General features: G+C 43.9%; 1 protein-coding gene across 1 annotated transcript in view; it reads left to right on the forward strand.

Moving 5' to 3' along the window:
* Nucleotides 1–21,701, forward strand: part of DUOX1 (dual oxidase 1) — a 65,126-nt gene that overhangs the window by 23,259 nt on the left and 20,166 nt on the right. Inside the window, exons 18-27 of the mRNA XM_069105674.1 lie at nt 1,293–1,492; nt 1,961–2,146; nt 10,225–10,450; nt 11,150–11,243; nt 11,850–12,025; nt 16,079–16,148; nt 16,901–16,990; nt 17,675–17,853; nt 18,353–18,583; nt 21,571–21,670. Of these exons, the coding sequence (XP_068961775.1) occupies nt 1,293–1,492; nt 1,961–2,146; nt 10,225–10,450; nt 11,150–11,243; nt 11,850–12,025; nt 16,079–16,148; nt 16,901–16,990; nt 17,675–17,853; nt 18,353–18,583; nt 21,571–21,670 (1,552 nt within the window). The remainder of the gene's footprint in view (nt 1–1,292; nt 1,493–1,960; nt 2,147–10,224; nt 10,451–11,149; nt 11,244–11,849; nt 12,026–16,078; nt 16,149–16,900; nt 16,991–17,674; nt 17,854–18,352; nt 18,584–21,570; nt 21,671–21,701) is intronic.

A 21,701-nucleotide genomic window follows, 5' to 3' on the forward strand; every position in this document is an offset into this window, starting at 1 on the left:
AAAAAAGGTTGCCCCAGAATCAGCTGCAATGCCATCCCCACCAGCCACTCCTCAAGTTATCCAGAGGAAGAGACCAGGGCTAGAGAACCAAGAGGCCTCTTAGAGGATATTTGCCTGTCACCCTATATTTATTTCAATCAAATAAGCATTTATTGGGCATCTCCTCTATACCAGCCACTGTACAAGGCCCAGAGACAAAAAGGGAAAAAAAGTCCCTGCCTTCAAAGAGCTTCCATTCTCCAGTGTTATAGAGTGCCCTTTTCTGGGGGAGTGCAAACAGAAGAATAGTAGTCAGGAACATCATGATGTTAAGCCTCTTGTAGACTATTCAGAACTCCTGTCCCTGAAAACTCCTCCTAATAGGCAATGGTAGAACTCTGCAGGGTTTACTGGTTAGTGCAGTCGATAGAGTGCCAGGTCTGGAGACAGGAAGACTCTTCTTCTTGAGTTCAAATCCGGTCTCAGACAATTAGTAGCTGTGTGACTCTGGGCAAGTCACTTCACCCTATTTGCCTCAGTTTCCTCATCTGTAAAATGAGCTGGAAAAGGAACTGGCAAACTACTCCAGTATCTTTGCCAAGAAAACCCCAAATGAGGTAAAAAGAGTCAGAAAGAACTAAACAACAACAATAAATCATGTGCCCCCCACCTGGGCTGAGAAAAGAGAATATGATAGAGTGAGAGTGTTGGATTTGAAGTTGGAGGGCCAAGGTTAACATTCCAACTTGCCATCTCCTTATTTACCTGAGTGACCTTGGGCAAGTCACCATACTTCTGTCTGTCTCAGTTTCCTCAACTGTAAAATGGAGATAATAATAGCACCTACCTCCCAGCATTGTTGTAAAGATCAAAGGAGATGCTGTTTGTAAAGTCTTTTATCACAGTGCCCAACATGTGGTAAGCACTATATAAAAGATTATCATTGTTAACCTTCAAGTTTATCTACTCCATCTCCCCCCCCCCAGCTACAAGTTCTACATTCCTGTTAAGCTATTCTTCTATGAAATATTTTTATTGCTTAAACTCCTGCAAATCCTTTCTTGGTGGCCCTTAGCCATAGAACACCTGTCCTTGTGATTATAGTCAGTCTGTGTCCAATTATAAAGCAGAGCTTGGTAGAGAAAGGGAAGGACATCTCCTAAGGACCTGAGAAAAAAAGGGAGCATATTAGCTCTTGAACTTGACCCTAGCTTTCCATTAGGCTCCTCTTAAGCTAAGTCATCACCAGTTCCTCCCACATAATCCCTAATGATTCCTCTTACCTGACCCTGTCACCCTGTCCATCCCGCCAGCCATTGAGTGGCAGGGCAGGAAGGAGCCTTGCCGGCCTGTGCTCCTGAATCTCCAGCCTGGATATCTTCAAGTACTGGATGGCCGTCTCTCACTGCTCCGGGTCATCCAGTTCCGGGACTCCCAGAAGATTAACTTGATCCAGTCCGGCAACCGGGGCCGAAGGGCACTTCTCCTCAAGATTCTCAAGGAGTATGACCTGGTATATCTCTTTCTTTCACTGCTATTGCTACTGCTTATCTTCTGCTCTATAAAGAAATGTTAAGCGACTTGTCCAGGGTTAGCATACTTCAGATGAAGTTAACTTGACCAACACTAATTCATAGTAACATCATTAAATCCTTTATCACTGACCTCCACGTAAGTTAAGACCCTAACTCTGGCCTCAAAAACACTCCCTTATGCTTTTATTCAGCACAAAAGACCTCCTGATACTTGTTCCTTTTCTGGGTCATCTTCTTTCCAGGAGACCCAGCCAGACTCTTCAGCCATTGACCCTGGGGAGAGAACCTGCCCATATGTAGCCAACCCCATATTAGTTGAGACCCCATTGAGTTTGTAAGTCTTTAGTGGGAGGCTGAGTTAGAGGCTAGGGTTTGTATGGCCTCAGCTTAGAGCAGCAACACCAACTGCCCTCAGCCTCTTCTCCCTCTGTCATTCAATCCCTTAGCTGTTGCTGTTTAAACTGGAAGAGGATCGGCAGACCTTTGTTCACAGTCTTCAGGAGGTCCTGAAGAGCAATGGACTGAGTTTCCAGGAGTGGGAGCTTCGAGAGCAGGAAATGATGAGGACAGCTGTGACTAAGCAGCGTCGAAGTCACATCTTGGAGACCTTCTTCAGACATCTCTTCTCCCAGGTACTCTATGGGGCAGTCTGATTATAGAGCGCGGACTTAGGTATGTTTGCGTGTGAGGTGGTGGGGTAACTGGATTATATTCAGAAGACCTGAATCCTAGGCCAGGCTGACCATTGATTTCCTCTGGGATCTTGATCTAATCTAACCTAACCCAACATTTCTGTGCCCCAATTTCCTTATCTATAAAATGGGGCTGCTAATATCTGCCTAACCTCTGAACAAGGCTGCAGTGAGGACCGAATGTGAAAAATGAGTGTGAAAATGCAAGTTCTAGCCAGGTAGGAAAGATTAATACCACCATGGCTGTAGGACTACAGATGCAGAGCTGGAAGAGATCTCGAAGGTCAACAGATGGGGAAACTGAGGCTTTTAGAGATTAAGTGGCTTCCCCAAGTCTCTTTGTGGGACTGATTTTTCCAAAAGGGGCTGCCCAAGTTTGCGTCCCACACATACAACCTTCTACCCATTGAGCTCTGGTTTGCTCCAGAATAAAGACAGGAAACATTGGCAGTGTGGACAGCCCTGAGTATTTACCTCCCCTCCTTCAGGAAAGTATCAAGATGGGGCATATCTTTTTTCCTTCTTTTCTTTTTCCCTTTATTTTCTTTCCCTCTAGCTTCCTTTCTTTTCCTTCTCCTCTTCCTCCAGGACCAGTCTGGCTTCCATTAATCTAAGACCAGGCTGGAGTTGGGATCCCTAAAGTTCCCTCCTTCCCCATCTTTGTAAGTACATAGCTTATATTTGCCTTCACACATGCATATGAGTTCAGATAACCTTAAACTAAGCTATAAACCTATTGTGATAACAATAGCGTTTTAATTTTTTTCTTTCAATTTACTTAATTTATTCATTTTAATTTTTTTCTCAATTCCATGTAACTAAAAAGTTTTAACATTTTTTTATTTTGAGTCTCTCCCCTAACCTTGAGAAGGCAAGTAGTTCTATATAGATGATACATGTGCAGTCATGTAAAACATTTCCATAGATTTCTATGGTTTTGTAAAGCATTTACATATGCTACCTTATCTGAGTCTCATAGTAAGCCTGTGAAGTAGTTCCTATGACTTTGGATGAGGAAACTGAGGCCCAGGGAATTTAAGTGACTTACCCAAGGTCACTCAGCTAACATTGGTCTTAGGTGGGCCTGAAATCTAGGTTTTCCTGACTCCAGTACCCTAGTCACTCTAGTTAGCATGCTGATTCTCCTATTTATATGCCACTTTGAGGTTTACGAAGCGTCTTCCTCATTTTATGGAAACAAAATAGAATTATTTATTTATGGAAATAAACATTTCCATATTATTCCCATTTTACAGAGAAGGAAAAGAACTCTAAGTGATTTTTGTCCAGAGTTGTCATACCCTGGTTACCCTGTCCAACTTTGATTCATAGCAACTCATTAAATGCTTTAATGGCCTAACCCCACCCTTAGTTAGAAACCTGCTGAAAAATATATTTCAGTCACTTCCCAGAGATGAGCTCAGCCTAGCCCCAGTGCCCAGGATGAGCCTTTGTTCTTTACTCCCCAACCCCAGGTGGAGTCTGGTGCTTCTTCCCCTCAGCCCTAGAGCAATTTCTCCAAATTCAAAGTCAGTGTCCTGTTTGTTTTATTGAAATCATACCCAGGCTATTCCAAGAATCAGCTGGGTCATCTCTTGCTACACCTTAAATTACAAGTTAAGGAATCTCTTTGAAGGAAAAAATTAACCCTTTACAGGTCATGTTCTTTGGTACCCACCTCAGTCTCTGTGGATACTTTCCTTAGCCACCAAGAAGAGGAGATGGCGGGAGCAGCATAGTAAAGGGGGGGGGTGTACTGATTATGTAATTTGAGGACCTTGGTTCAGATCCTGCCTCTGAAATAATGTCCCTGGACTTAGACAAGTTATTACCTCCTTGGGCCTCAGGTTCCTCATATATAAAATGAGAGGGTTAGACTAGATGATCTTTGAGGTCCCTTCTATCCCTGGATCTATGAACTTATGAAGAAAGCTCCATTTATATTTGCTTCTCTTTGACCCAGCTGGCCTCCATGTTGCCATCTAATTTCATATGTTCTCACTGATTGTTTGGTCTCCATTCTGTCTACCACTATTCTTCAATCCAGATAATGGTCCTGATTCTTGCCACCACTGACCACTTACCATCAATCTCAGAAACCTCATGCACATGTGCCAAATAAGAGAGACATTTGGGGTTTCTGTTTACACTTGCCCTAACATGCATCTGGTTACTCACCCTTGTACTCTCCCCCATATAATTCACTGAATCACTCTTAACCAGAAATCACTCCTCCATTCAACCCCTGCAGCTGACATAAACCAGAGAGACTTCTTACTCTCACTTAATCTCTAAATGTAAGACTCATTCTCCAACCATAGCCTTCCTTCCATGCTCCCTTGATCACCAACCCTTGTTCTCAGGCTGATCTTTAAACTTCCACTCAACCAAAATGGTCCCTAAAGCCATTTCCTGATGCTTGGAAATAGGCCTGGGAATTCACAAGAAGCTCTGCATCTCAAAACTCTTCACCCAGCACCTTCTCCCCACAACCTCTGGCTGCTTCTTGATTGCTTTTTTTTCCCCCTGCCCCATAGTGTCCCTGGTTCTTGACACTGTGAGGGACAAGTATAGTACCTGCCCTTAAATAACTAATTGAAGAGAAGAGCAGACAGGTGGCACAGCGGATAAAGTGCCAGGCCTGGAGTCAAGAAAGCTTGTCCTCTTGAGTTCAAATCTGACTTCAGACACTTGTTGTGTGACCCTGGCCAAGATATTTAACTTTGTTTGCCTCAGTTTCCTCATCTGTAAAATTAACTAGAGAAGGAAATGGTAAATCAGTCAAGTATCTTTGCCAAGAAGACCCCAAATGGGGTCACGGAGAGTCAGACACAATGGAACAGCAATTGAGGAGAGGAGACATAAACACATGAAAAGATAACTCATCCACAAACAATATGTGATTTTTAGGTTCTCTTACAAATCTAAGGCTTATGAGTCAATGACTCATTTGCAGATGGGCTAAAGGAGCTTTAGGAATTTAGATGGGGACAGCTAGGTGGCACAGTAAATAGAGTACCAGCCCTGGAGTCAGGAGAACCTGAGTTCAAATCCAGCCTCAGACACACCTACTAGCCGTGTGACCTTGGGCAAGTCACTTAACCCCAATTGCCCTGCAAAAAAGAATTTAGATGGAGAAATCATTTGGGCTGTGCTGTTGAGTTGCTAGGTAGAGTAATGTATACAGTGTGGGAAAACCTGACTTTGAATCCTGCCTCAGATACTCCCTAGCTGTATGACCCTAGGAAAGTCACTTAACCTCTCTGTGCCTCAGTTTCCTCATCTGTAAAATAAGGATAATAATAGCACCTACCTCCCAGGATTGTTGTGAAGATAATGAGATAATATTTGTAAGGAGCTTTGTAAACCTTAAACCATTATATGAATGCTAGCTATTATATTATTATTATTAAGGAAGACTACATGGAGAAGATGGGCATGATCAGAGCCCTCAAGGACAGGTAGGATTTGAATAGGCAGAAAGGAGTAGGGAGGGAAGTCTAGATAGAGGGAAATAGTGTGAGCCAGATGGCAGACGTAGGGTGGAGCTGGGCATGTTTGGAGATGAATGAACAGAAGTTTGCCTGGAGCAAAGTATTCATCTGGGTTAATAATGGAAGATAAGGTTGAAAAGGTAGGTTTGGGCCAAATTTTAGATCCACTAACTGGGGAATTGTCTGGTAGCAACAATAACCATATGCAAATATTCCCTTAGTTTGGGGGAACTCTCTTCACCCAGCTATGACTCTGTAGGTAAATAAACTCAGATAAATGACACTCACATTTCAGAGATGAGATTTAAATAGGTCTTGACTCTGAATCTGGCACCTCGATCCACTACACTACTTTTCAATGACCTTAATGAAATCTTATCATCTTCATAATAAAATACTGTCATGTATACAGGACAGCTAGGTGGCACAGTGGACAGAGTGCCAAACCTGGAGTCAGGAAGACCTGAGTTCAAATGTGGCCTCAGACACTTGACACTAGCTGTGTGACCCTGGGCACAAACTTAACCCAGTTTGCTTCAGTGTCCTCATCTGTAAAATGAGCTAGGGAAGGAAATGGCAAAGCACTCCAGTATCTTTGCCAAAAAAGCCCCAAATGGAGTCATGAAGACTTGGACATGACTGAACAATAACAATTACGTATATAATAATATACATAATATAACTATGTATATAATAATAAATTGTGTATATAATATCTAACAGACATGTATATTATATATAAGTACACACATATGTGTATATATAAGTATATATGTGTGTATATATACATGTGTGTATATAAGTACATATTATCAAATTATGTACTTATTATGTACATACTATGTACATTATGTAATAATTAAGTACATATTATTTATTTATGCTTCCAACTATGTACCAAGCACCTTACTAAACATTTTTACAAAGATGATGTCATTTGATTCTCATAACAGACCTTTGAGATGGCTGCTGTTACTACCCCCATTTTACAGATGAGGAAACTGAGACAAACAGAAGTTAAATGACTTGTACATGGGGCGGCTAGGTGGTGTAGGGGTGGCTAGGTAGCACAGTGAATAGAGCACTGGCCCAGGAGTCAGGAGGGCCTGAGTTCAAATACAGCCTCAGACACTTGACACTAGTTGTGTGACCTTGGGCAAGTCACTTAACCCCAATTGCCCTGCCCTCCCTCCTCCAAAAAAAAAAAGCAAAAAAAAATTTTTTTTAATGACTTCTCCAGGATCATGCAGCTAGTGAGTGTCTGAGGATAAATTTAAACTCAGTTCTTCCTGACTTCAGGCCCAATGCTCTATATACTGCATCACCTAGCAATATATATATACATCTTTACTTTCAGAGTACTTTCCTATTTATGAAAGCTAACAGGTATATAGAGTATCCCAAAAGTTTTAGTCTCTTTAAACTGCACTAAGACTTTTGGGACACCCTTTACTATTAGATTCTAAGTACATTAGTATGATATAAAACAAATTACTAGGTGGGTTTGAGGGAAATGTTGCTTCCAAACAGGCATAGGTTATATCTCAGAGGAAATTCATCTGACACTCTAGATGTTCCTGTCACTCTATCTTCTCATTTCATATGGGAAAATCATAGTGGTTCTTCTCTGACAATAGGCTTCATCACCTTAGAGTCTGGCTCTTGGCTGCCATGATCCTCTCAGTCTGCAGAGACTGTGCTAAGCCATTCCTAAGGACCCAGGCACTATCTCTGCACCTGCCCTGGAGCTCAGACTGATTCAGGGTATAAAGCGTTCTTTGCCCTTTTTTCTGTGCCCCTGTTGCTTGGTGGGGGAAAGAGAGGGGTAATAAAAGACCCTGAAGAGCCCTTTTTCCTCCCTTCCCTACAAATAGGATAGCAGATGATGCTGGGTTTTTTTTTAACTGGTGGCATTTTTGTCCCAGGTAAAGGATTGACTAATAATCCCTAATATCTGTAGAGAATTTTTAATTTAAAAAAATGCTTTCATGTCCATCCCTCATTTGAGCCTTACAAATCCCATTGGAGGTAGACAAGATAAATATTATTCTCATTTTAAGGATTTGAAAATTCATACCCAGACAGAGTTACTGCCATCAGATTATAAGATTTGGAGCTAAAAGAAATCTCAGAGTTTACCTCAGACAAGCCCTTCATTTGGCAAATGAGGAAACTGATGCCAAGAAAGAGAAAGTGATTTGTCCAAGACAGCTAGGTGGTACGGTGGATGGAGTGTCAAACTTAGAGTCAGGAAGACTTATCTTCCTGAGTTCCAATCTGGTCTTAGATACTTACTAGCTGTGTGACCCTGGGTAAGTCACTTAACCCTTTATACCTCAGTTTTCCTCATCTGTAAAATGAGTTAGAGATGGAGCTGGCAAACCACTCCAGCATCTTTGCGCAGAAAACCCCAAGTGGGTTCATGAAGAATTAGATGTGACTGAAACTACTGAACAATAACACACAATAAAGTAGGATCCATAGGACCATAGATTTAGGACTGGAGGAGACTTTAGAGGTCTTGTAGATCACATTTTCTCATTTTACAGATGAGGAAACTGAGTCACAGAGAGGTTAAACTGAAATGACTGAACAACAACTGAATGAAGAGTCAGGCGATGTGGGCTCAGATCTCAGCTCTACTGCCAAGGAGCGGCATGATCTAGAATGAGTCACTTTCTTTCTCTGAGCCTCAGTTTCTAAAGCATAAAAAGAGAAGCTTGTGGTGCCGCTAGGTGGCGCAGTGAATAGAGAGCCGGCCATAGAATCAGGGGAACCTGAGTTCAAATATGAACTCAGACACTTAAAATTTACCAGCTGTGTGACCTTGGGCAAGTCACTTAACCCCAATTGCCCTGCCTTCCTACCTGCAAAAAAATAATAAATTAATAAGTAAATAAATATATAAATAAATAAAAATAAAAAGAGAAGCTTGCGATGGAGAGTTTCTGAGATCTCTATCATCGATGATGTCCCTTCTAGATTTTACAGTCTACTAATTTATAAACCTCACTGACTCTGGGGAAATAGATATAAGGATCAAGTCATAACTAGAATCTCACCTTCTTCAGAAAGCCTTCCCTAACTCCTCTTAATTCCAGGGCTCTTCTTTTAATCATTTCCTATTTATCTTGTATGTAGCTTGTTTTGTATATATTTGGTTTCATGTTATCTCCCCCATTAGATTGTAAGCTCCTTGAGGGCAAGGACTATCTTTTTCCTCCTTTTATATGTTTAGCACAGTGCCTGGCACATAGTAGGCACTCAATAAATGTTTATTGAATTGAATTGATCCTAAGATTTAGAGCTAGAAGGGACCTTGGAAGCCATCTGTTCCAACCCTTTCATTTTATATATAAGGAATAGCAGCCCAGGAATCTTAAGTGACTTGCTCAAGGACAGGTTGACTGAATTTCAATCAACCAACCAATAAGCATTTATTAAGTACCTACTGTATGCCAGGAACTTTGCTAGACAATGGGTATACAATATAAAAAATGAAGCAATCGGGGTGGCTAGATGTCACAGTGAATAGAGCACCAGCCCTGGAGTCAGGAGAACCTGAGTTCAAATCCAGCCTCAGACATTGAACACAAAACTAGCGGTGTGACCTTGGGCAAGTCACTTAGCCCCAATTGCCCTATCTTCCCTCCTCTAAAAAAAAACAAAAACAAACAAAAAAATGAAGCAATCTCTACTTTAAAGAAATTTACATCCTAAGGGAGGAGACAAGTGGAAATGTTATTATATAGAGTAAATATATAGATAATAAATACTTAGAAGGGAAGGAGAGAGATTAGCAGTTGATAGGATCAGGAAAGATTTCATATAGAAGATGGTATTTGAGATGTATCCTGAAAAGAACAGAGAGATTCTCTAAGGCGGAGGTGATGAGAGGGTGCATTCTAGGCATGGAGAATGTCCTGTGCAAAAGACAGGAAGATGGGATGTGTAGTGTTGTGTCTGAGGAACAGAGAGAAGGCCAGTTGGGCTGGATCACAGGGTATGTAACATACAGTGAGGCTAGAAAGATAGTTTGGGACTAGGAGTTAGCTATTAAAGGTAAATAGAGGACAGGTAGGTGGTACAATGGATAGAGTGTTGGGCCTTGTGTCAGGAAGACAAAGGAGTTCAAATCTGCCTCAGACACATAGTAGCTGTGTAACCTTGGGCAAGTCACTTAACCCTGCCTGTCTCAGTTTCCTCATCTGTAAAATGAACTGAAGAAGGAAATAGCAAACCACTTCAATACCTTTGCCAAGAAAACCCCAAATGGAGTCATGGAGAGTTGGACACAACTGAGCACCAAGAGAATTTACCCTTCTTTCCATACTTTTAATATTTCCCATTCTTATCTTAAAGGCCCCCACTCTTGGATTACTGAAGAGATACCATGACTAGAATTCCCCTGACCTCCAAGCCCATTTCTTTTCCAGCCCAGCTCAGACTCTAACCTGAGTTAGACCCAACTACACTCCCTAACTGACTTCCTTCCACTTTCTTTCTCCTATTATCCAACTTTAGGTGCTGGACATTGACCGGGCAGATGCAGGGAGCCTGCCCCTGGACTCATCTCAGAAGGTTCGAGAGGCCCTGGCCTGTGAGCTGAGCAGGGCAGAATTTGCAGAGTCCCTTGGCCTCAAGCCTCAAGCCATGTTTGTAGAGTCCATGTTCTCTCTGGCTGACAAAGATGGCAATGGCTATTTATCCTTCCGGGAATTCTTGGACATCCTGGTTGTCTTCATGAAAGGTGGGAGAGGAGCAAGGATGCACAAGGGAAGCTAGATTGGTAAAGGGAAGAGTGAGGAGGGTCATTAGGGAGGGCATGGCCTAGGGAACCTGAGTTTCAAGGTGAGCTGTGAAGGGTGATGGTGGGAGATGTGTACCCTGTTGGAGATGGGATTGTGGGAGCATCGGGAAGTACCTGCAAGGAGATTCCAGCAGTGGTAGGATGGGAACTAATGAACCTGGGAGTTGAAATGTGATGCCAGGAACTATCAGTTGGACTTAGAGTAAGTCAAGAATCCTGGCTTTGGTTCAAATCCAGGCTCAGACACTTAATACTTACTAGCCTTGTGACCTTAGGCAAGTCACTTAACCCCAATTGTCCTACCTTCCCCCCTCCAAAAAGCAAAAAGAAAAAAAATCCTAGCTTTGATAATTACTTTCTATGTGACAAGTCAATTAAAATAGTCACAGCTTTACCTTTACCCAAGAAGTATTGTCAAGGAAACACTAAACTTTAAGACTATAGATGTAGGTGCTACTGTTACTATTCGAAGTAACAATGAGGTACCAAGAACCCAGTTTCTTGACCTGGGTGTGATCTCTTTGTCTGCCCTGAGATCTTTCTAAAGCTGGATTTCCTTCAGAATGTTATCTAGGTTGGGGGAGCATGGGGTTTTCCTCTGGGAAAAGATTGGGACCATGGGGATCTCCCTCCACCCAGGCTCCTCTGAGGAGAAGTCCCGTCTCATGTTCCGGATGTACGACTTTGATGGTAACGGGCTCATTTCCAAGGAGGAGTTCATCAGGATGCTTAGGTCAGCACAGTGACAGCTGCCAAGAGGGAGGGAAAGGGCAGAGATAAGGGAGGGGGGAGTGAGAAAGGGAAAAGGGAGGGAGAGAAAAGGAAGGAGTAGGGGTTGGGGTACATCCTGGCTCTGTGAGTGGGGGAGGGCATTATCAAGGTGGCACAGTAGATTGTGTGCTGGCTCTAGAGTCAGGAGGACATGAGTTCAAATCCAGCCTCAGATACTTACTGTGTGACCCTGGGCAAATCACCTAACCCTGTTTGCCTTAATTTCCTTATCTGTAAAATGAGCTGGAGAAAGAAATGGCAAACCACTCCAGTATCTTTGCCAAGAAAACCCGAGATGAGGTCACTAAGCGTCTGACGGGACTGAAATACTGAACAACAACATTTGATGACTGGGTCAGCAGTACAATTTTTTTCTGGCAGACTGAAAGCGGAGGAGGTTAGGTCATTGTGCTGGATCTGTGTTGTCTTAGGCAAATATTGGCACTCAGTCAGGGCCCAGGGACTTTGGGAGAAGACAGTTGGTGTTCAGGATTCCTGAGTTTTGCCTGTTCCTTACCAGGGTCTGACTATCCTAGCCCTGATTCTCCATTTCTGGTTCTGGGTTCAGGTCCTTCATTGAGATTTCCAACAACTGTCTATCCAAGGCCCAGCTGACTGAGGTGGTAGAGTCCATGTTCCGAGAGTCTGGCTTCCAGGACAAGGAGGAGTTGACTTGGGAGGATTTCCACTTCATGTTAAGGGACCATGACAGTGAACTCCGTTTCACGCAGCTCTGTATTAAAGGTGGGTTTCTGGGATTGGGGAAGAGAGAATTGAAAGGGAAAAGATTAACCTAAACTGGAAAATGGGATTCTGCTTCATCCAACTCTGTATCCAAAGTCCACTGACTGGCTTGGGGCAAGGGTGGGGAGCATGGGGGACAGCGTCTCCTCTCACTGCAACCACACCCCCCAAGCCAGAGGAAACTTGTTAAGTGCTCAGGACAAATTCTGCCCCCACCCCATCACCTCCTCTAGGCTGGGTACTAAGGGTGGAGGCTGTGATGGGAAACCACATTTCTGTTGACCTCCTTGATTATGACACAAGGGATGCGACAGGGGCTGGTCAGAACTCTGGACAGGGTGGTGTCAGGCTGGGAGAGGATCTGTGGGCTGGTTTGGACCCAGCCACATTTTGGTGGCTTGTGGGCTCAGAATCCCACTAGAAACATATTGAGGCCAAACCCAGCCTCTCCCAGGATTATAAGTGTTTAGACAATCTGAACTACAGTTCTGGTGGAATAAAGGGGAGGGAGGGTCAAAGATATGGACAATTGGGTGGAGTGAAAACAGAGCTATGTGGGGAACCCGGTTCAGTGGCAAGAAAGAGTCTTGAACTTGCAGTCAAAAGACCTGAGTTTGAATGCTGGAGCTGTCATTCATTAGCTGTGTAACCCTAGCCCTCAGTTTCTTTGGTTGTTTTTTGTCCTTCATTCTCAAAGAGGACCCTGACCTCAGGGAAGTAATGCTATAACATGCAAGTGAATTGGATTTAAGTGAGGAGGGCTGTGCAAAGTCACCAGCCTCACTTTCTCCTCTGGAGCCATCTGGGTTCAGTGGCTAGATATAGATCAGGACAACTGGCAAAATGAGGAAGCTGGACGAGATGATCCCAGAAGTCTCTTATTGCCCTAAATCCTAATCTGGCAGTATGGGGTCTCTGGCTGTTGGAGAATTTTCAATATTGCAATTTTGACTTCCATCCTAGAAGACGAAGAGTGAGGCAGCAGGTTGAAGGATGCTTAGGAATGAATTATTGGAGGTCAAAGGGGAGGCATTGGACCTAGGTGTCATTGGCCCAGACTCATAGGAGTCTGCTACAGTAGGTACCAACTTCTGGGATTGAGGGGAGAGCCAGGTATGGGAAAGAAGGGAAAAGGAGAGTTTTCATTTTTATCAGAGAAATCTTCATTATTAGTATTTTAAGCTTAGCTTAGGTTTTTATTTTCAGGCTTGTGGGTTTGTAATTATATAATATGATATGATAAGCATTAAGAATCATAAACTGTGTTACAGAACATTATGCTTAATGCTGAGATACCAAGTTTAGCTAAAGTATGGTTCCTGCTTTCATGAAGCTTACAGTCTTAACAATCATACAGAAACATAAGTCCATTGGAGAGATGAGAAAGTCATTATTAAGGGAAGTCTTAATGGAAAAAGTAACATTAAAATGTGTTTCAAAAGGATAGAAATTCACTAGATAAAGAAGAGAGGGAAAGAAGTTGTTTGAAGCATCTCGAGCAAAGATAACAGAGTAATGGCAAAAATGGGTGTGTTTAGAGGGACTGAATAATTCAGTTTGACTGGAGTATTGTGAGGGAGGGTTGTGCAGAGTCACCAGCCTCACTCTCTTCTCTGGAGCCATTTGGGTCTAGAGTGCATAGAAAGGAGTAGATAGAAACACAAAGTGGCATCAGGTTCTGGAAAGCATTGAATTCCAGGTTGAAGAGTTTGAACTTTCTCTGTAGGCCAATAGGGAGCCATTGAAGATATTTGAGCAAAGGAGTGACATGATCAGATTCTATATCAGAAAGATTATTTTGCTTGTTTTAAAATCTGAGAATAAAATCTAGAATTTCACAAAGAACCTATTCAAGCCTGGGTTGAGCTCTTAGGAGGGAAAGTATAGGACACAGGACAGGAATGTGGAGTTGACCTTACATGTAAGGTGAATAGATGATTGTCTATCCAATGGGATTTATAGGATGTCCTCTGTCTGCCTACCATGTTGTCTTATCTCCCATTAAAGATTCATTCCATGTCTCTTCCAATTGTGTCCACTTTTAAAATGTAAACATACCTGAGAAGAGAATATTTCAGAAAAAAGGAAAAACGCTTTTACTGCTGAACCATGGGAAATAGACTTAGCTCTTCAAGATCCATTTAGGTCAGGGGTTCTTAAGTTTTTGTGTGTGTGTGCTGTGATTCTTTTTGGCAATCTGGTGAAAACTATGGAATCTTTCTCAGAATAATATTTATTGCCTACATTAATGATTGAAGGCAATGCTAAGTTTCAACTAGAACTTAGTGAAAGTAAAGATGTCATGTTTTTCCTGTCCAGGTTCACAGACCCCCCTGAATTCTGTTCATGGCTCCCTTAGGAGTCTATGAACCCCAGGTTAAGAGCCCTTCCTTCAGGATGTTACTGTTGCTGACTTTAAAAGCTACTTGTCTCAGGGAGAGAATTTAGAACTCAAAGTTTTATAAACAAATGTTAAAATTGTTTTTACATGTAATTGGCAAAAAATTAATTAATTTTTTAAAAAGAGAGCTACTTGGCTCCCCCTAGTTCTTCAGGGCTTCAATTAAACTTTTTCCCCCCAAGGAAACTTTATTAGGATAGTAAGGAAAAAATATAGTAAAATAACTATAAAAGCATTGTAATATACTTTAATTAGTGACAGGTCAACTCACCCAATTTAAAAGGAAAATATTACTTCTGTAGTCTAGAGACATGAACAGAGTCAGGAGAACTGGGTTTGAATATTGCTGTTGAAACCCTAGACAAGTCTGCTTGTCTCTTTATGTCTTAGTTTCCTCGTCTGTAAAATGGGAATGATACAAATACGTGCATCACCTGCCTTCCTCATAGGATTGTGAGGAGAGTGGTTTGTAAAACTTAACACACCATACAGGGTATCTTAAGCTATGAAAGCTTAAACCTGTACTAAGATTCTTTTGACACCCAGTATAAATGTGAGCTGTTATTCTATTGCTGATTCCTATCTGAGGACCCTTGGCTGAGAATGGCCTTTCCCTCTGTAGCCCTACAGATTCTCCTGTGTTTGCAGATACACTTGGATCCTTATCCCAGAGATACCCTTGACTACTGACCCCAGAAGGCTGGTTCTCAGCCCTAACTTGTTTTTCTCTGTCTCAGTGGGAATAAAGCAGACTCCCTAGCTTATTATGAAGGCTATTTGTTTCTTCAGGTGAAGCCATACTCTTCTACCTCCTGTTTAAATAGCATCTCAGACCATCTCTTCATACATGGCCGATACAGCAACTAAACCTGGCTTCCTTTGAACATGACTGCTTTAGGGTTCTAACTAATATTCTTGGTCTAGTTTTCTCAGAAGTAGTTGAGCCATTATCTGTGGCTAGGATGGCATCACAAACTGGATAGCTTTCTCTTTCTGTTTTAAAACTGGTGATCCAATAAGACTCTTTCACTAAATTCCAAATTGTTGAATGTTTCCAATTTTCAGCTTATTGGCTAAGCAGCCATTACAGACATGTTTTGACTTTGCCAGCTCCACCCCTTTCCCATACTCTCTTTAGATGACTCATTAATCCTCAGGTGCCCACCAAATAGTAGTCTTCCAGTCAGTTAATCAATTTAAGACTACCCAAAAAAAGGCCAAGGTTCTCCGACTGTATCTGGGGCCATCTCCAGTTGCCCTGATCTGTGTCTTGCTGCTGGCCCCCAGATGGCTCTGGAGATGAGAGTGAGGTTGGTGACTTTGCACTTAAATCCATGTACGGGAAAATCAAGACATCACCTTCCTGATGTCATTGGTCCTCATCGAGAATGAAGGACAAAGAATAATATAAGACTCTCGTTGGAGGAAGCTGTTTGAATGACGGGTTCATGTGGAACTTAGCTAGGGGTTGGAGGCAAGTGAATCCATGCTCCCTCAGAGGGCCAGGTGGAACCCATTGTATCTAGAAGAAGAGGGCCTGGTGCAGTGGGGAGGAGGGGGAAAAAGAAAAGGGCCTGCATCAATTCTCTCTCTGGCTTCCCAGTCTGAAGGTCAGGTGTGTCCTGCTCACTAGCCCTTTTCTGGATTTATAGGTGTGGAAGTTCCTGAAGTCATTAAACAGCTATGCCGGAGAGTCTCCTTTATTAGCCAGGATAAAATATGGTGAGCCCAACCCAGGGATGATAAATGTAGTCTTTTGGTGGGGTGGGGGGGTGGGGGGTGAGGGGGAAGGGAGGGGCTGGAGCATTGAATGACTCTTTTCCCAGAAGGGAGGGGCTAGGATTCCCCAAGATCTAATTTAATGATAATATTATGGCTTTACTTATGGGAAATTTCTATTCCCACTAGCTGAGTGTAGCCCTTTCCCTAGTGCTGTTAGGTCTGAGGTCAACAAAACAGTAACTAAGAATTCTAGTGTGGGGAGCAAATTCACATGGGAGAGAGGAGAGGAGGGAAGGACGAGGTGAAAATGTAGAGGATAGAGGATGACCCTGGGTAAAACGCACAGGAGAGGAGATTAGGAGGAGGCTTGGCCCTGAGAGAGGGATACCACAATAATGGAACCCTGAGAGTTGGTGGGCCGACTTAGGTTCATGAGGTATGGATATTGTGGTCACTATGAGAAGGAAGCTGCCACACAACCCCAGGAAAAAGAAAAGTCCCCTGAATGGGGTAGAGCTCTGGTAATCCTGCTAGTTATGGCTCTGGGACTCAGTCGTAGAAGCAGCTGAGAGGGCCCTGGTGGCTTTGTTTCTGACCCCCCTGCCCCTGCCCCACTCTCCTGTCCCCTGTCCTTTTACCCAGAGTTTATAATCCTGAACAGTTAGGAAGGGTCCCTTGGAATTTGGACCATTACTTGCTCTGGTCTCCTCCTACTCTCTGTTCTTTGTTCAAGTCTTCAAATGTCTTCTTAGTGAACTAGCTGATGAGACGACGATGCAGAAATTCAAGTGCCCAGCATCTATAGACCCACCCCAGGAGGTCCGAAAGAGGTTTGGCAAAAAGTATGTCCCATTCCTTTTCCCTAGCTGGATGGAGGTGGGTGCAGATGATGAGAGAGTGAGTAAGAACAGAGTCCTAGTAAAGGCTGGGGCAGGAATGAGGAAGAGAAGAAAGGATTGATATGAGTATGAGTGGGCAGTGTTGGGGGGTTGGGCAGGGGGAGTATCTGTGGGACTGAGCAACAGGCTGAAATAAGTGACATAAGAGGCAGCATAATATAATGGATGGGGCACTGAACTTGCAGTCAGGAGATGCAGGTTTAAATCCTGCCTCAGCTACTTACTAGCTGTGTGACTCTAGGCAAGTCACTTAACCTCTCTGTCTCTCAGTTTCCTTACCTGCAAAATGAATAGGTTGGACTTGATGGTTTCTAAAGCCCCTTCTAGCCCTAAATCTATGTTCTAATGTCCATCTGGGGGACTGACCTTTTACAAGTACCCATCCTCTTTATATTTTTTCCCCAGGACCAAAACCCCCCACATTTTTATGATGTTCACCAGTACTTAACGATGTACATCTTTGTGTCCCCTTCTGGTGCATTTACATGAGAACTGTTTCTGCTTTCGCTCTCCTGCCCCTTCCTTGGCACCCACCAGCACTGGGATGCTCCCCGGGACTCATTTTGAGGTACTCCAGATGGATTGAGGGTACCTGGGAGTCAAGGGCTAGGTCTCCCTGTTGTGCAGGTTGACATCGTTCCAGCCCCGGCCCTTCACAGAAGCACATCGAGAGAAGCTGCAGAAAAATCGTTGGCATCAGACTGTCCAGCAGTTTAAGCGATTCATTGAGAACTACCGCAGGCATATTGCCTGTGCCGCTGTTTTCTACTTCATCGCTGGCGGGCTGTTTTTGGAGAGGGCTTACTGTGAGTGACAGCTCTTGGGGGTGAAGTCTTCTGTGGATAGCCAGGACTAACCATAACTCCGCCTAGCGTGGTGGGATTTAGAGGATAATCCTACCTGGGGTACACAGGGAGATGGAATGATTCATCCCAGGCTGAGTCTGGCCTTTGCCTCTATGGGGTTGCTGAGGGTGGTGGACCACTGGGGCAGGACAGCATGATGAGGGGACTCTGAGGAGGGCAACTCATTGTGCCATGCTCTGGGAGGCAAGTTAAGCCTCCGCATCATCCCATGATGCTACCCTGGGACAAGGCCCTGCCTCCCCCGCATTCGTTGTAGCTTTGACTTGGAGACCCTGTCCTCTGACAGTCATGGGCATGGACTCTTGTCTGAATGACTCTCAAAGGAGGTAGGGTTTGCTGTGAGTGATTGAACCTGGGGGGGAAACAGGTCAAATGGAAGCTTTTCTTGCAACAATTTGGCTCCGACAAACCTGCCTACCGCTGACTCTTCTCTCCTTAGTCTATGCCTTTGCGGCGCACCACATGAGCATCACAGACATCACCCGGGTGGGCATCATCTTGTCCCGAGGCACGGCAGCCAGCATCTCCTTCATGTTCTCCTATATCCTGCTCACCATGTGCCGCAACCTCATCACCTTCCTTCGAGAGACCTTCCTTAACCGCTATGTGCCCTTTGACGCGGCAGTGGACTTTCACCGTATCATTGCTGCCACAGCCATTGTGCTCACCGGTAGGTCGGGAGGCCCCAGGACCTCTGAGTAGGAACCCCGCCTCCTACTTCTCCTCCCCTCCCTACCCATCTCACTTCCTGAAAGTCATCCTCCCACACTACCTGACAAAGGGAGAGACTGAGGGAGGAGTCGGTCTGCTATGAGTGACAGCCCTGGAAAGGGAGGCCCCACCTCCTCCATTCTGGCTCAGAGGAACCTGACTCCCCCCCCACACACACACACAGATATCCTCCACCTTCCTCTGCCTTTACTCTTCGCTCTTCTCTCTCATAAGATCATAGGCATTGTTGGAAGGGACCCAAGAGGACATCTAATCCGATCCTCTCATTTTACAGATGAGGAAACTGAGGCCTACTGAGGGGAAATGACTTGTCTAGGGTCATACAGGTTGTAAGTGGCAAAGTCAGGATTCAAACCCACTTCTTTGACTTCAGAGCCAAGGATATCCTCACTACTCTCTACCCTTTGCTTTTTTCCTGTTTGTCATTCTTTGTTTCCCACCTGTACTGGGCACAAGTTTTTCTATCCATTTAATCTTGTTTGCTTTAGCACAATGTCTGACAAGTAGTAGGTACTTAGGAAATACTTTATTTGTGACTTGACTTCATATATGGCATAGTGGTAGAATGAGACCTGGGTTTGGTGTTAGAAGATGTGGGTTTAAATCCTAGCTCTGCCACTTGCTACCTATGTGACCTTGGCCAAATTACTTCATCTCTCTGGGCCTCATTTTCCTCATCTGGAAAATGGGGGACTTGGACAGCAAGATTTAAGATCTCTTCTTGCTCTGAATCCTATGTGGTAGTCCCCAGGGGTGGTCAGGGGTCAGGGCGAGCCTGGTCAGTTTAGGGCAACAGTTCAAAAAAAGTTCATTAAATTCCTACTGCGTGACTGCAGGGGAGGGAGAAAGCATGGCACAGAGCATTGATGTCAAACTCATATAAAACGAGGGCCACTAAATTATACATACGGATCCCCATGGCTTACATAGTAACTTGTTATTCAGTGATTTCAGTTATGTTTGACTCTTCATGACCCCATTTGGGATTTTCTTGGCAAAGCTGCTGGAGTGTTTGCTGTTTCCTTCTCCAGCTCATTTTACAGATGAGGAAACTGAGGCAGATAGGGCTAAGTGACTTGCCCAGGGTCACACAGCTAGGAAGTATCTCAGGCCAGATTTGAACTTAGGAAGATGAGTCTTTCTAACACCAAGCCTGGCACTCTGGCACTGCCTCAACTAGCTCATAGTAAGCACTATGTAAATGCTGGTTATTATTACTATTATTTGTTCTTGTTATTAGTCCTGCTGTTATTGTTATTTACTATTCTCAAAGGCCACGCCAGTGAAATACAAATTCAGACTGTTCCTACCAAGCTGGAAAAATACCAGATGGTGATGAGTTGTGTGTCTGTCATCCAAGGACCAGTCTAGCTAAATTCATTGCTATTTTGGCTGGAAGGGAATAAATTTTTGGTCTTTTTTTTGGGGGGGGGGGAGAAGGCGGGACAATTGGGGTTAAGTGACTTGCCCAAGGTTACACAGCTAGTAAATACTAAGTGTTTGAACTCAAGTCCTCCTGACTGACTCCAGGGCTGGTTGCCCTATTCACTGTGCCACCTAGCTGCCCCTGGAAGGGAATAAATTTTAAGGAGGGAGGGCAGTACAGTGGGAAGAACACTGACTACAATCAGAGAATCAGAGTTCAAATCCTGCCTCCAATGTTCCAGTACTTGGGCAAATCCTTTCCTCTCTCTGGGCCCAATTTCTTCCTCTGTAAAATGAAAGGGTTGCCACCAGTGGGCCTCTGAGGGCCCTCTCGGCTCTAGATCTCTTAGCCTTTCAGGCTCCGTGAGAACTCTCTCCCTGAAGGGGCCAGTGAGTTATACTTTACCTCGGTGGGGGTAGTTCCCACGTGAAGGAAATTGCTGATCTTGGAAATATTGGAACAGAAGCCTTGGAGAGATGGGAATAAAGAGGAGTGTGGGAGGGGGTGTAGGGAGGAAGAGATCAGAGGACCCCCCTCCCAGAGGAGGCAGCCTTTAATGACGGATAGAAATTCACCAAAGTTTGTGAAGAAAATGAAATCGGGTTCTATCCTTTCTCGTTCCTTCACCTCCCCTCACTCACACTCCCTCCCTCGGCTTGCCCAGGGCCAGTGGGGAGAGGGAGAGCCCTGCCTTGGTTATAATATGAACTAAGCTTGGTATAAATGGGTTTAGTGTATTATCTCCTCACAGGTAGATTTGAGCTTTAAAAGAGTGCTATGACATATATAACCGATAGCTGATTGCTTACCACATCTCAGGAAGAGGGAAGGGAGGAACGTATAGAATCGGGAACTCAAAACTTAAAAAAGAATCTTTTTAAATTGTTTTATTTTTTGCTTTTTGGAGGGGGGAAGGTAGGGCAATTGGGGTTAAGTGACTTGCCCAAGGTCACACAGCTAGTTTTGTGTTTGTGCTAAGTGTCCGAGGCCAGATTTGAACTCAGGTCCTCCTGACTCCAGGCTGGTACTCTATTCGGCCACCTAGCTGCCCCTAAAATTGTTTTAATATGTAATTGGGGGGGAATAAAATATATACATATATATTTTAAAAGACTGAAAACAGCTAAACAACACGAAAGTCAATTAATTGAAGCCAAAAGTGCTTTCATTTTCATCTTTGTATCTCCAGTGCCTAGTGCATTGTCTGGTAAACAACACTTAATAAATACTTGTGGAATGGGGGTGGGGGTAGGGGGAGGAGAGTGTTATGAATTCAAAGGAATGCATCTCTAATGGTAGAATTTCAGTTTCTGTGACCCCTAGGTGGAAGAGATAAAATTGAAGGACTCTCCTTGATTCCCTTAATCAGGAGCCAGAGGATGGGGTCCCAAGATTCTTACTCCAGTCATCTTCTACTTTGGACTGGGTTAGAGGAGGGACTGGTTTGGATGCTACATGACCCTCCCAGCTCTCTCCTTAGCTGTTTCTTTCTTCCTCAGTCCTGCATTCTATGGGCCACGTGGTCAATGTCTACATGTTCTCCATCAGCCCACTCAGTGTCCTGTCTTGTCTCTTCCCTCGGTTCTTCCAGGATGATGGGTGAGTCCAGGTTCCTTCTTTGGGCATAAAA

This window comes from Petaurus breviceps, unplaced genomic scaffold, assembly GCF_028583685.1.
Source record: "Petaurus breviceps papuanus isolate PSGF00001 unplaced genomic scaffold, PetGlider_PUasm1.0 77, whole genome shotgun sequence".
NCBI lineage: Eukaryota > Metazoa > Chordata > Mammalia > Diprotodontia > Petauridae > Petaurus > Petaurus breviceps.